We start from the raw sequence: 15674 nt of genomic DNA on the forward strand, positions 1-15674 counted from the left end.
AGGCAGTGACCATGATTTTGCTTCCCACGTAGTACCTTGCATGCATCTATAACTTTTTTTGATGGAAGGAAATAAAATCAGTTGCCTCTGTATTTTTGCTAATTCAGTGAGAATCTTTGCTTATCAAAGTGAGAGCTGAAGTGGATAACTACAGAGTGGTTTAACTGAAAAGATTTTTGTAATCATGGTCAGAAGAAACGGCGCCATTATCGGGACTTGACATATCAGGCTACCGGGTATTGCACAATTTGAGACACAAATGTGACCGAGTGTGTGATGCTGATAGTGTTTACAACACTGCTTGTTCTTTCTGCAGGACCCAGACTTTTTGTGTTTAACCTAGCTGTAAACAGGATAACTTTTTTTCTGCTGACATACCCTTTGCTGAATTCGCATCCCGTATATGCGAGTCTAACGTTTCTGAACGTACTTATCAGGAGACTTGCACAATGGGTGAGGGCAGGGAATGGTTAGTTTCAACGGTGGGGAAATGAAGCAGGCTGGATTCCTCATTCAGGAAACAGGACTGGGAAATAAAGTAAGACGGTATTTGATTTGACGGTATTAGTTCATCCCAGTTGCTCTTTATGTTAGCTAAGAGCAAGTGTAGTAAAAACAAGGTTTAACAAGACACTCATTTCCAATCCAGAGAACTGATTATTAATCCTAGAACCACCAAGTATCTGTGGGATTTAGGAAAAGAAAAAGTTTGTCTCCCTGAGGGTCTGTTTTCCATCATTTTACAAAGTGTGGCTAATGCCTTTTGCAAAATAATAGACAAAAATGCATTTTAAAATAAAACTTAAAAAAAAAATAGTATAGTCATACAGTTTTAGTAATGTGATTCCGTCCCACCTAGAGCCTAAGGAATGTCAGAAGGATGGTAGTTTGCAAAGCAGCCAACATCAGTGAGGGAAGCAGCTTGCAAACGCAGCCCTCTCAGACAGTGGGGACATGCAAAATGACAAAACAGGGCTTCCCTCTAGGGAAGCATATCCAGCTATGGAGATCGTGCTCCGGAGGATTCTCAGTGACAAAGCAACGTTCAGAATAAGTGAACTGAATCTCCTGCATGTGCAGTGTGCCTTCAGCTTTGCAGATGGAGGAGACTGGAATGGGATTCCTGCACCCTGGTTAAGAGCCTGGGCTGGTTGGCCAGTCCTGGGCTAGAATCTGGGCTCCCCCACTTACTAAGCTATGTGGCCTCTGCTGACTTATTCTGACCTTCTCTGCCTAAGTCTCTCCACGTGTACAGTGAGCATAACAGTGCCCACCTCGAAGCATCACTGTGAGAATTGAGAATGTATGTTTAGCACTTTGCATAGTGTCTGGGCACCTGTGAGCCCTCAGAAAAAAGTGAATGTAAAAACATGCATGGAAAATAAGCTCTTAGCCGGGTGCAGTGGCTCATGCTGTAATCCCAAAGACTCGAGAGGCCAAGGTGGTAGAATCACTTGAGGCCAGGAATTTGAGACCAGCCTGGGCAACATAGCAAGACCCCATCTTTAAAAAAAAAATGCTTAAAATTTAGCCAAGTGTAATGTTATGTACCTGTAGTACCAGTTACTAGCCTGGGCGACAGAGCTAGACCCCTATCTCTAAAAAGACAAAAAAAAAAAAAACCCAGATAAAAAAGAAAATAAACTTTTAGTTACTCCTGGAAACTGATGATTTTCATTATTTTTTTTAATACTTTAACTTTCAAACTTTCAGCAGCAAAAAGGTAGTACTTTTCTACAATCAATTTTGGATTTTAAAGGTGTGCGTCCATCAAATGACAGTGCCCTGGATTGAGCGAGTGGCGCTAGAAAAGGCGCTGGCTTGGGAGGGGTCTGAAGGATTCTGTGTTTCCACTGCCTTGTTTGTAGATGAGGAGACCAAGGCCCAGAGTGATCGCCTGCCCAGTGAGCGGGGACTAGACCCAGGTTTCCAGAGCAGGCCAGCATGGGCACATCAGACCAAAGCAGGCCACTCCTGCGTTTATGACCGGGTATGTCGTGGTGACTGACGCAAGGAAGGGGATAAGGAAAGAGGACAGAGGTGCGAGGAAGGGGAAGAATCCAACTTTTTTGGAGGATGCAGGTTTGGGGCCTGGCAAGAGCAGGGACTGGGATGGGGCAGCTAGTGAGAGAAGGGGTTTCGAGGGGAAGGGGAGAGTGTGGGTTTGAATGTTGTCAGAATGTCCAAGCGGGTTTCACCACGGGTAGGTTAAGATCTAGACCTGAAGCCGTGTGTCAGGGCAGGGCCGGGAATAAGGACCAGGAATTGAAAGATGAAGCTGTGATAAACAAAGAATAGACCATAGTGGGAAATACCAAAGGGCCAAGGGGTGAGCTGAGAAGGCCAGTCGGAATTAAGAAGGGGAGAAGAAAAGGCCATGGAAGAAGAGGAAGATTTGGGTAAAAAAGCCAAGAACACGGTTTCAAGGTGGGCTCGACTGTCAACTTCTGCAATTCAGCAAGGAGGACAGTAAAATAAAGTTGGAAAACAAAACCAAGAGTCTTTTGGTTCAACTAAAGGGAAGTCACCGGCGATTAAAAAAGCAGTTTTAGAGATGGGGAAATGAAGCTGCCTGAATCTGTTATTCAAGAAATTAGGCCGAGAAATAAAGGAAGAAGGTACGATGACAGTAGAGAGAGATGCCAGAGCAGCACAATGGCTTGTTCAAAACGAAGGGTTCTATGGATATTTGGAAGCAGAGGGAAGAGATGGGGGGAGAGATTACAGCTCTGGGGAAATCGAAGATAAACCTCGAGGAAGCGTCTTCAGGAGGCGAAAGAGCCAGCGATGGAGGCAAAGCTGGGGTTACCTCCAAAGGCACTGCCCCTCCTGACACTTGAACGTTTGGGGTTTTAAGTATTTTGGAGTTTTAGGAAGTCTTAGGCTATTAACCAGAAGTCGAAAATCCCACGCACATGTATTTCTCATTTGATGGAAGAAACAGGGAAGGGCAAACTGAAGAAGATTAGAATCTCTTCTCCTGGGCAGTGTGGCTGGAGCCTCACCACAGTCCTTAGCGTGGCGTCGTTAGATCACCACGTGTGTTGCTCCTCGCTGGGGGTGTTCTCCCCCAATGGGCTACACTGCATGCGAGGGGCGCTTGCTTGTGCCCTTGGACCACTGTATCCAGTACCCTGTGCGGTGCCAGACATGTAGCAGGAGCCCAGTGAATATTTGTCCAATGGATGAGTGAATGAGTGGCCTCTCCTAGAGAAGGGAAACGTGTATTCTCGGAGACAACTCGGACTCCCATTACTCTCTGAAAGCGAATCAGGCATTTAAACACCATTTGGTAAACAGCCTTGAATTTTTCTTGAATTTATTTGCAGCACTTCAAAAAAACTAAAATCACACCGCCCCCCCCCCCGAAGCTATCATCGAAGCCCATAAAAGAAATCTGTGCCTTGAAGGTAGATTAGAAACAAATTTAAAAAGAGCATAAGGTTGCCTGCAAAAGTCTGACTTTCTGAACCGACTTCCTGATCATTTTCTTCTTTCCTATCTGTGAAATGAGAATAACGGTCAGGGGTGCTTTGGGAAGAATTGAGATTGTAGAGCACTTACAGCAGAGTCTGATGGCTTTATTGTTAACTACGAGTATTATCTCATACTTTACTTCCTCCAGAGTTCAATTCACAACTTTGTAAACTATTTTGATCGCAGTGCTATGGAGTTCCGAAGAAGGTTTACGGTTTTGCAGCCTCATCATCTAAAAACCTTACTGTGCACCAAAAGCTGATAAGCCCCAGGACCCAGGTAGCACAGCACGTGGAATGGACCCCATAAATATTTGCTGATGGACTACACAATGCTTTAAGCTAAAAGTGGCCTCACTGCCATCATTTCATTTCACCCCCATGTCAACTTTGTGAGATGGCTGTTATCCCCTTTTGCAGATGAGTAATCTGAGGCTCAGGGAAGTTAAGCTACTTGCCCAGGGTCACCCAGGACCTGTGACTCAAACCTAAGCTTCCCTTCTTTTTTCTGCTGTTGATTCTAATTTCGATTTTCTCTTTGTTTCTTTGTTTCCCATCAGGAAATGATGAGCAGAAGCCCTTGACAAGATGGTTTCTCGTTGTGCTTATGGCAACCATCTGTTTCCTCTTGTTAATGTCCTCCCTCCTCTGTAGAATGTAGGTATTCTTTACCTTTCGGTGCCTCCCGTGGGGTCTGGGTATTGAATTTTTGCAGTCTTGCTGTACATCTGTTAGACAGAGGGGTCTTGTTATCAGGTGGAATTTATGGCATTCTTTTGTTCCTGGTGGCCTTTGCAGGACGAGTGTGGGCCAAATCAAAGGTGAGAGAAACACCAGGAAGTGATTTACAGTAGCTGGACAGAGCACAACACAGCGCTCAGCCGTCACTCACCCCTTCCTGAACTTGTCAACAGCCTATGAATTTCTGTGAAGGTTTTCCCAGGCGTGTTCTTTTGACGCCTTCGCAGCCTTCCATTCAGGACCTGGCTGTCCTTGTTAAGCTACCAGCAGGGTCTTTTACATCCCAGGCAGGGCAAGGCTGCCCACTGGAGGCTGAAATCACCACAATGCCTCCACGTCCGGTCCTCAATTAGCAGGTGCCAACCCCTACCTGGCCCTCGGTTGCCAGGCCCTGGGGTATCCAATGGCTATTAGGTCAAACACAGATTCTAGAAATGTCATGCAGATCTGATGTCCTATCCTAGAGCCTGCAATTGGCCTATAAGTACTCCTCATCCACTTTAGCATTCAGTAAGGAAAAGCACCTTTGCGGAGGCTTAAGAAAATGTTCTGACTTGGCCCTTTCACAGTTTAGAAAATGACTTTGCTATGAGCAGCTTTACTATTACAAGTGTTACATTCAGATGGTTTCTATGGGCTAGGGGTTGGCAGTTCAAAGGAGGGGGGAAGAAAGCAAACTGTGAGCCAGCACAGCTGAGGAAGGGGTGCTACAATCAGTGCTGTAGGTAATGATGGGGCACCACACACTTGAACTTGACATATGCGGTCCATTCTTCAGAGACTAGGCCCGGGGACATGCATCGACAGGGAGCAGTTACCATTTTGTCTTTCCAGGGTAATTCAGAAGCCACATCAGAGCCCTGCAGTACCCTCAAGGTCAACTGTTACTGTGGGAGTCTTGGTCCATAAAGATTTTGAATTTACAAAATAGCATGTCCTGGAATTAACTAGTTCAATTCTTAGAGTAGATACTTAGGGACAAAAGGGATACTCATGCTCACCTAATTCCCTCCTTTACTCTGTTTTCAGGTGTCATTTATGGACCAAGTTGTTTCCACCAGTTCCAGCACCAAAAAGTAACATTCAAGAGTTCTTTATAACCACTAACTATGAGGTAATGTTGACAGTTCTTATGATATGCCATATGTCTGCGGTCCCCAACCCCCAGGCTTTGGACCAGTACCAGTCCATGGCCTGTTAGGAACTGGGCTGCACAGCAGGAGGTGAGTGGTGGGCGAGCGAGTGAAGCTTCATCTGTACTTACAGCCGCTCCCCATCCCATGTCATCCTCCCCACCCCCACCCCCACTCCTGCTCACCATCCATGGAAAAATTATCTTCCATGAAACCGGTCCCTGGTGCCAAAAAGGCTGGGGACCACTGCCATGTGTGCCCAGAGTTGAGTCCCCTGGGAACTGCCACTGGGTTTTGGTTTTCTGTATTATGAGGTAGGGTTTTTACTGAGAAGGCCAGGAGTCTTTCTGTTGCTTCAGTTGTTCTGTTCTTTGGCTGTTCTGTTAAAAATGTTCATTACTGTCTTTACCTTTTGGAAGGGTCCCATGCAATTATGAGTGTTCTCGCCAGTCAGACTTGAATTTTTAATTCATATCAATCATCTCTTAACTGACCTTGGGCAATTCCTTCAACCCTATGAGCCCCAACTTCCTGTTGTGCATAGTTAGGGGCACAGATGGGATTGTACAACATGCCACTTAGCTCTAACGTTTCAAGGTTCTGTGTTTCTGCATGTGAGTACCTAGTCAACAGAGAATTTTCAGGGGAACTTTAGTTCTTGAATAAAAAATCCATACAGAAAGCAAATGATTTCCCCAAGTATGTTTTTTCTCAGTCCCGTTCACCATTAAGAGCACTTAGACTTAACCCAATGGTCACTTACCTATGGCTATCCAATAGTTCCAGTATCATTTGTTGAAAAAAAAAAGTCTTTTCCCCAGTGAACTGCCTTGGCATCTTTGTTGGAAATCAGTTGTCTATATGTGGGTAGGTGTATTTCTGTAATATCTATTTAACTTCATTGATCTATTTGTCTATCCTTATGCCAGTACAATACTGTCTTGATTTCTGTAGCTTTATTGTAAACCTTGAGACCAGTTGTGTAAGGCCTCCAAAAAGAATTTTTTTCCAAAGTTGTTTTGGTTATTCTAGGTCCTCTGCATTCTCATATAAATTTTAGATTCAGTGCATCATTTTCTACAAGAAAAGGCAGCTGGGGTTTTGAGTGGGATTGTGTTGAATTACAGATTAATTTGGGGAGAAATGACATCTGAACAATATGGAGTCTTCCAATCTATAAACAGGGCATATCACCTCATTAATTTAGGTTTTCACTAATTTCTCTCAACAGTGTTTTGTGATTTTCAGTGTATAATTATTGCACTCTGTCAAATTTGTTCTTAAGTGGAATGGTTGTTTAGATCTGGGGTCAGCACATTTTTTTTTTTTTTTAAAAGCCAGATAGTAAATATCTGAGAGACAAATGGTTTCTGTCTCAACTCTTCCACTCTGCCACTGCAGTATGAAAGTCGGCACAGAAAACGTGCTAATGAATGAGCGTGGCTGTGTTCCAATAAAACTTCATTTATGGAAACAGGCAACAGGCCAGATTTGGTCCATGGCTGTCGTTTTCCAACCCCTGATTTAGATCAAGCAATTTTCTCAACAAATTTAGGTTTCTCTTTAACAAAATAACTGATGATTGGGTGAACTGCCTGGTGACTGGTTGTAGGGAAAAGAGAGGGTCGATGAAAAACTCACCAAAATGGTTGATTTCAATAAGCTATGACCTTTCTTTAAGAGTGTGTAGTTTGGGTGTTTGGGATGATTTATAGATAATAACAGTGACTAACCTATTGAAGCAGAGAATTAAGGCTGGCAAAAGAATCACCCTGCCCTTGGTTCGATCCTTGTGTTGTCCTTTATCCGAGGCACAGCCCATCTGCTCTTGTTCCCTGAGTTCTCCGGAAGGAGAGTGGGCCCCAGTGTGGAGCCTGGCGTCGGGTCACCTGAACGTGTGCTGCCACCAACCTCCCCTTGCCCTCGAACACTCATCCCCGAGAAAACCCATCTGATTGAAGCAGCAGCCTTAAGTCATTTGTCCTGGCTTCTTAATGGAACATCTTAATGCTGGCATCTAATTTCCCTACAGAGCCCTCGAAGCTTTTTTTTAATATTCTGAAGTTGGTGAGAGATACTGGTTTAAAAGCTTATTGTAGAAGCTTGTGATCTGTTGTTAATTAAAGTCAAGTCATCTGTGCAAAATAACAACTTGGCCTAGACAAGCTGGTTTCAGAATAAGCAAAGGATTAATGTCAGAGCTTGACATTGCCTGGCTTCTCAGGACAACTTATTCTCTTCTCACATGGCGGAGTTTCACATAAAAACAAACCAGAGAGAGAGAGAGAGAGAGAGAGAGAGAGAGAGAGAGAGAGAGAGAGAGAGAGAGAGAGGAATTGGGGAAATGAAGCACTGCCTGGTGCTGTCAGCCCTGTGGGCCAAATTCTCCACCTGAGGGAACATGTGAGCCAGTGCAGTGCTGACCACAGCTGGCCCACGTGTGGCAGTGCCCTGCCTCTGCCTCCAAGGCAGCAGAAGCTGTGCAACCCGCTCTCGGAGCCTCTGCTGCAAGGACAAGAGGGCACATTGGTGCTCTGGGCAGCGGCCACCGAGAAGCATTTGGCTAGTAGGAAAGGAAACCCTCTGCTCCTCATGAGAATTTGCACTTCCGAGCTTGGGGTGGGTGCCAAGGTCCTGTGGCTTAGAGGAGATCTGCCATCCCAGAGCTCTCGGTGAAATAAGTTTCTGCTTGCTCAGACCTCAGTTAGAAATTGTTTTGTAATATGCAGGAGACAGTGAAGGAGGGAGGTGAGTTGGCCTTCAACAGTTAAAAAAATAAAGCTTGTTTTAAAAAATCTCATCCTGAACTTTCAATTTAAGGGACTGGTTTCCAGCTGTTCTTTGTTTCCACAGTGGTAACCAGAGAAGGGTCCTCCCCAAATTAAGTTGCCTGTAAACTATTTAAAGTAACGCACGCGAGGCAGGGACCATCTCTGTGTGGCCACCAGTGTGAACCCAATGCTCAGCATCGTGTCTGTGTGGAGCAGGCATGAAAACATGTGTTGGATGAGTAAATGGCAAAGAAATAGGACCTCTTATGGGTGATTTTATTTTGTTACCAATGTTCTAGTTGTTATCAGCATTGTTTATATAATGCCAAACTTGGACTGAGTTGCCCTAATTTAGGGGAATACTACAGTAAACTATGGGTGAAATATGATGGCGTTATTAAAAATTATGTAGCCAAAGTACATATAACGCAATTTAAAATATTATGTGATGTTACAGAGAAAGAAATCAGTTTATAAAGCTGTGTGTCCATGACTTCATGTAAGTGCAAAGAACACTTTATGCCTAAATAAAGAGCTGTGGAGAAGCGGTGGGCTGTGTTTGGGAGATAGGTTTATGGATAGTTTTGTTTTTCTGCTTCTTTCCGTTTGATTTTCCACATTTTCTTCACTGAACATTTGCTATTTTTATTTTAAAAATAGACTGAAAACTAATTGTAAAGAATTCAAAGAAAAAATTCTCTCACAGATATCTAAGAAAAGATGATTTGTTTTGCAGAAAGCTGGGTCCACTGAAACAGAAACTGAAGTCATAAGTTACGTGGAGGAGCCTGGATTTGAGACCCTGGAAGATTCTGTGTTTTGATTGTCACTGTGGCATTTCCAGATAAACTCACACACGCAGGCCACAGTGGGCAGAACAGCCACTGCTGTCTCTCGGCTAAGAGGCATTCACAATTTACTGGATTCTCAGTTTAGCTGCAAGGCAATACATCAAGAAATACTGGTCTTGTAACTCTTTCGATGGGACACGTTTCATCAAAATCTCCTCACAGCAAGGAGGTTGATTCGTTCTGGCAGTGCCAGCTTGGCTGTTGAAGCTGCCAGTGGTGGCCCTCAGCTGAAATCTCAGGAAGAAAGCAGCCTGCACCCGCCCGGAGTGAATCAGGAACTTGGATTCAAGACTGCCTTTCCTATGGCAAGTGGGAGTCAAAAATTCACAGTGCCTTTCTTTTTTTTCTGAGTTCTAGAATACTTTCCTTTCAAGTAGTGTGTGTATGAGAGACAGAGAGAAAGAGAGAGAGAGAAAGAGATTATGACAAGTTCCAGAGGCCTGGTCCAGGGAGCATGATTTGAGGCAAACTAATTTACAACCTAAAGAGCTAAGACATCACCCCATATTAAAAGATAGAAGAGGATTTTGTTCAAAGATTATATTCTTGAAGCAAGCCTTGCTATTCTGAAAATATACTGAGAACAGAATTGAGCAGAATTCAATCGTGAAAGGGATCACTGGGTCAAAAATGACCTTTCAGAAGAGATGTTTGCTGCCAAAGATTTCAGAGCAACTTGTTGGTCAGGTAGCGCTAGGTGGATCCTAATCTCTTAAATTTGGAAGGGTTCCAGCAGGCCATCGACCACCCCAATAGATACAGAAATTCTTCCTTCTAACATCCTCGCATACGAGTCTGCATCCAGATTGGAGGCCTTTTGGTGGGCAATGAATGGGCCACAGGTGGAACCAAGTACAGGAAAGTCCTGGGCAGAGATGGGCAGGAGGAAGCTGAAGGGGCCCGAACAATGCTTGGCCCTGGGTCAAGAAGCTGTAGACAGGGAAGGGAGGTGACAGTGCTCAGGACCCCCAGCATGGCACACTCTTCTATGCTTTCTGGAGTTAGTTTAGCCCGTTTTGATCCAGCCATGGGGACACATTAACCACCATATATCTCCAGGGGTTGTTTTCTTCTGACTAACCTATAATCACCCACTGTTACTAGCGGAGTTGGGCCCTGGATGACAGGCACAGCAGTTGTGACAGCTGTCAGTTATTGGTTGTTTCCCAAGTGTCAGCGTGTTGTACCAGATACTTCAGACATCATCTCTAATCTTGATGAGCCCACATCATCTTACAGTAATCTGTATCACTGCCCCCATTTTACAGATGCAGGCACTGAGGTGCAGAGAGGTTGTTAGAAAATGGCATAGTGAGGAGTTGAATACCAGGCCCAGGTGACCCCAGTGATGTGGAGGGGAGAGCCAGGGAAAGGCTGAGGCTGGCTTAGGGGTGTGGCCTAGAAGGCAAGGCCGGTGGAGGTGCTGCGGTAACCTGCAGAATGTTTGATCGCCCGATTGATCCAGAGTCTCCGGGAACGGTGTTGTCAGTGGACACCTTAGGTCAGAATCGGAGCCAACTGGAGGGCTCATTAAAACACAGGCAAGCCGGCCCCCGCCTCAGTCTGATTGAATAGGCCTGGCCGGGGCCCGAGAATTTGTATTTTTAACAAGTTCCCAGGTGATGCTGATGCTGCAGGTCCCAGGACCACACTTTGAAAACTGCTGCTCCGGGCAATTCTTATGAATGGCGAAATTTGAAAACCACCTGCCGAAGGAATAAGTGGTAGAAAAGGCCTGCCAAAAAACCTGCCCTCCTGGGGGACCTAGAGCTCCCTGCCTGAAATCCAGCGTTGTGGAAGCCGCCTCTGCCCAGGAGGCTGGGACAGAAGAAGGCTGCCCCCCAGTGTGGCCAGTTCCTCATCGTTCGGTGCGGTGCTCACTTCAGAGACGCCTCCCCCGACCTCAGGACCCAGCAATCACCTGGGCTCTGCAGGGCTCCTTGCCGCCCTGCCCTGAGCTGGCACTGCCATCTGGGCCTGGGTTGTGAGTCAGGAGCAACACAGAGTAGCCCAGGTGGCCTCCCCGGTGGAATGTGAACTTCCTCCTCCCTTCTTGGCTTGTGGAACTCATACTCATTTTTTGGGATCGAATATCCAACGTCACCTCTTCCACGAAGCCTTCAGAAGTGGAGGTGGGGGATCCTGGGTTCTCATCCTGGGCCCCACCCCCACATTGGAGCTGGTGAGATGTGCCATGATAGACCGTGAGCATCAGGAGGACGGAGCTCACGGGAAGTGCATCCTTTTATCTGTGGCGTCTACGACCCTACCTGACCTGAGAAAATTAAGTGCTCATCGGACCCTCTTAAAGCCTCCGCCAGCCCCGGCACGGCACCTTGCGTACGGCTGGAACCCAAGAGTATTCAGCAGAGATCATCAAGGCCAACAACAGTACCGCGGCGAGTAAGACAGGTGTCTGCTGAGAACGTGATTGGGAGTAACGAGACACACGTGCCTGACCAGCAGGACGCTATCGCTTGATCTCTTTTTGCTGACAACGTGGCTAAGTTGTTATGTATAAATTGCTGTATAAGAGGGGTCAGGATTCAGCAGAGGCTCATTTTGAGTAGCCTATGCTGTTTTCGCTAGCCTTGTCACGGCAAATCAGAGAGTTTGAACATTCACTTAGCGGGAAACACCATTGTCAGCAGGTTGCTGTAAGCTGAGGTCAGGCTGTTGGCTCCCAGCTCTCCCCACCTCCCACCAAGAGGCTGTCCCCCCTACAGCCTTCATAGACACGGCATCAGAACACACATGCTTCTCCAAGACATCCTTTCCAACAAGGATTTCAGCCCAGTCTCTTTCCTTGGCATTTGGAATTTACTGCATGCAGCACGGGGGCCTGTGGGGGAGACTGGGGGGTCAAGGTCACGTTTTGCCAACATCTCAGCCACCTGAGCCTCATTGAGATGCCTTAGGCCTCAAGCTACGCATGCAGGCTGGGGAAGAATCCATGTGGGCAAAGAACATCCTGATTAAAAATCCAAACGTTTTCATGGTGAGACTTGTATGTGTCAGGACCATCTGTTGGTGGAATTAATAAACCTTAGGTGCTAATTTGTGAAAGAAAAAGTAGATATCTGGAAGTGAGAACAGAGAACTGAAAACAATCTTTGATGGCAAGAGCAAAGGTGAAAAACCTAATTAACATAGGGTTTAGCGTTAGCCTGAGGGTCTTCGTGACAATGACTATGTAGCTGCTCCTGCTTGCTTCTATGTCCTACAAATCAAGTTCCAGGGTATGACGTTTTTGGAAACCATTTCTTACTTTAGAATTCTATATTGAACTAAAAGACAATCTTGTTTTTTTTTTCCCCCGAGTATCCCTCTGCTTTAGGGAATAGATATGAATGTAAATGTGGTTCAGAATGAGACGTATTTAACATAAATGACGGTGAATTGTCTAAGTCTGCAAATTGAAAGGGGGTACATTTCTCAATTTTTCCCCTAATTATTCCTAAGTACTCCCACCCTCTGTCCCCACTATTGTCTTCAGCAGCTCTCAGCTAGGACTGTTGCATTAGCCTCTGCACTGATCTCCTGGCCTCTAGTATCGCCTCCCTCTGAAAGATCTAGATAAAAGGCACATCTGCCTGTGTCACCCCTGTCCAAAACCCTCACAGAGCTCTCCATCACCTTCAACTTAGAGCTCCTTTTAAACAAAATCGACTGTGACTCAGCTCCTCAGTAGCTCTCCAGCCACGCCTCGCAACGCTACTACCTCTGTTACGATTCACGTGCCGATCACTTCTCTGCGAGCACCGTGCGGTCTCATCCCTCCACGACTCTGCTTAAACTCTCTCTGCTGGGAAAAAAAAAAAACCCTTTTCTTCACCTTGTTGACAATTTATCTTCTAAATCTGCACTCTCTGTGACCTCAAAGTCTTTCCTCAACTTCCAGTTTGAATTAAATGTCCCCCTATGTTTCCCAAGGTGCCTTATGTTTAATTCTGTTCTGTCTCACTTAAGCGTAACCACTCTGAGGAGGTGTATGTAAGTAGGAGCTGAGTGCTGGTTGAGCTGAGTGCTGGTGTATGTAAGTAGGAGCTGAGTGCTGGTTGAGCTGAGTGCTGGTGTATGTAAGTAGGAGCTGAGTGCTGGTTGAGCTGAGTGCTGGTGTATGTAAGTAGGAGCTGAGTGCTGGTTGAGCGCAGCCTGACAGAGCAAAAGGAAGTGACCTTCCTAAGTGCATGCCAGAATATTCCACTCGGATACTGCAGAGCTGCGCTCTAATTGGTAGACTCATTCATTAAAGCCGCGTGATTATAACAGACATTAATTCATCACTGGAGCTTAAAATAACAAAGTAATAAGAACTCACAGTTGGTGTGATAGTCGCTTCAGAAACACCTCCCCGACCTCAGCAGCCACCAAACACCCGGGCTCCTCGGAGCCACCGAGCACGTGCAGCCGCCAAGCAGGGCCCCCGGTACCACCCATTTGGCTCCCAGTGTGCGTGCTGGTTGTCAGGCGCAGCACTAAGCGGCCCACGTGGCCCACGGGCCCTAGTTTAAAGTTCCAGCGGACTCTTTTCAACTTGAAGGTGTGTTATTAGGTTTGTTTCATTTATTAAAATTAAAGGCCAAGATTTGCCCCCGCCAGGTGACAAAGTGAAAGAATACAAACCTGAGGTTGAAAACTGGAGGAAAGAAATTAACAGTAAAGTACTAGTGTCATAGTTCAAAGGTCAGCAAGCTTCTTAAAGGGCCAGATAGTCAATATTGTCAGCTCTGAGGACCACACGGTCTCTACTGCAGTTACTCAGTTCTGCCACGATAGCATAAAGGAGCTGCAGACGGTACGTAAATGAGCATGGCTGTGTTCCGATAAATCTTTATTTACAAAAAACGGGCATTAAGCTGGATTTGGCCAGAGGGCTAGTGTTTATCAGTACATAGCTTAATGGATTAAAAAATATGTCACATTTGGGTGTGTTGTTTGTTTCTTTTTTTGGGTTTGTTTTTCAGAAAAGCAACCAGTTTGAGAAAATAATTATGTTTAATCAATAAAAATCATTCTATTGGGGGATCAGTGGTGATATTTGTGTTTGACTGAACTTAACCTTGTTGTAAGTTGGTTTGCAAGCAACCCAGATCCAGCATTCTGTTCATACTTTTATCTGTCCACACTTTGCACACCATCTTTCAAATAAGTGTATGTTTCTGTCTCCTCCGGAGAACCATGGGAGGGCAGCCTTAATCCTGTTTATCTCAGTTTCTCCAGTGCCCAGAACAGGGCTTGATGCATAGTAAGCACTCAGCATCTTATTTGTCACCCACTAAATTCAGGGGCAATAGCTGGGCCGATTCAAACCCCCAGTTATTTGGTCTCAGACATTTAGTCCTAATATTGTAGTTGATAAATGGTACATCAATTACATAATTTTCTAATTAGCTGAGCTATGGCTTATGTTCTTAGCAACAAGCCCATTTTCATAACTTTTCAAAATATTTCTGGAATTCCGCCTCCCCCCCAATGCCACTTTTCACCTCCTTGCCACATAATCTGGGTCTTTGTCTGAACATTCTTTGCTACCAGCTCTAAGAGGAACCTCGCCCACCATTCCTGGCTCTCTGGAAATACACACAGACACACACACACACACAGACACACAGACACACACACACACACACACACACACACACACACATGTCATTCTCACACCATCCAAGGAAAGGGGGAAGAAGAGTTCAGCAAACCAAACAGAACTCAAAACAACAAACCTCATGCCTCATCCTCAGAGCCATCAACCTTCAGAGATCTGACATCACATCAGTAAGCCCTAAATTGTTTCTTTTTTTTCTTTTTTTTTGAGACAGAATCTTACTCTATTGCCCAGGCTAGAGTGCTGTGGCATCAGCCTAGCTCACAGCAAACTCAAACTCCTGGGCTCAAGCAATTCTTCTGCCTCAGCCTCCCGAGTAGCTGGGACTACAGGCATGTGCCACCATGCCCAGCTAATTTTTTGCATATACATATTTTAGTTAGCCAGATAATTTCTTTCTATTTTTAGTAGAGACGGGGCCTCACTCTTGCTCAGGCTGGTCTTGAACTCCTGAGCTCAAACGATCCTCCCGCCTCGGCCTCCCAGAGTGCTAGGATTACAGGCGTGAGCCACCGCGGCCGGACCAAGTTAGAAATTAGTTACCTCAATGGGGGTGCATGTTCCTGCCTGTGTAAGGTTACCAGATTTAGCAAATGAAAATAGAGGAGGCCCAGTTACATTTGAATTTCAGATAAATATTGCAGGGGACATGTTTATGCTAAAAAAGTGTATTTTTAAAATCTGAACTCCAAGTTTAACTGTTCCTCTTGAATTTTGTCTGGAAACTGTCACCTTGTAGGATAGCCCAAGTTTGAAGAAACATCTCTAAGACACCTGAAGTCAAATACAACAGACAAACAAGCAAAAAACAACATGTGCAGTCAAGGAAAGAGCCGTAGACAAGCTGGGATACTTCGGAGCACAGCAATGATCCCATCTGAGCCGTGTGGGCTCTCGCTGCAGGAATCCCACACCTGGGAGCTCGGCCCATGGCCCTGGGCGTCACTTTTCAACAACTAGTGTATGACTTCCATGGAAACTCACCACTGTCTTCCCTTCTGGTTATATGGGAACTAGTATCTGTCTATCATCTATTTATCTACTGTTTGTGTATTGGTCATCTCTCTATCTATAGGTAGAGACAGCTAATGTTTTGG

General features: G+C 45.5%; 1 protein-coding gene across 1 annotated transcript in view; it reads left to right on the plus strand.

Moving 5' to 3' along the window:
• Nucleotides 1–8982, plus strand: part of IL5RA (interleukin 5 receptor subunit alpha) — a 28433-nt gene extending 19451 nt beyond the window's left edge. Inside the window, exons 8-10 of the mRNA XM_045529724.1 lie at nt 4037–4133; nt 5247–5331; nt 8858–8982. Coding sequence (XP_045385680.1) covers nt 4037–4133; nt 5247–5331; nt 8858–8944 — 269 coding nt within the window. The 3' untranslated portion in view covers nt 8945–8982. The remainder of the gene's footprint in view (nt 1–4036; nt 4134–5246; nt 5332–8857) is intronic.
• Nucleotides 8983–15674: the final 6692 nt, after the last annotated feature.

This window comes from Lemur catta, chromosome 18, assembly GCF_020740605.2.
Source record: "Lemur catta isolate mLemCat1 chromosome 18, mLemCat1.pri, whole genome shotgun sequence".
In the NCBI taxonomy this organism is placed as follows: domain Eukaryota; kingdom Metazoa; phylum Chordata; class Mammalia; order Primates; family Lemuridae; genus Lemur; species Lemur catta.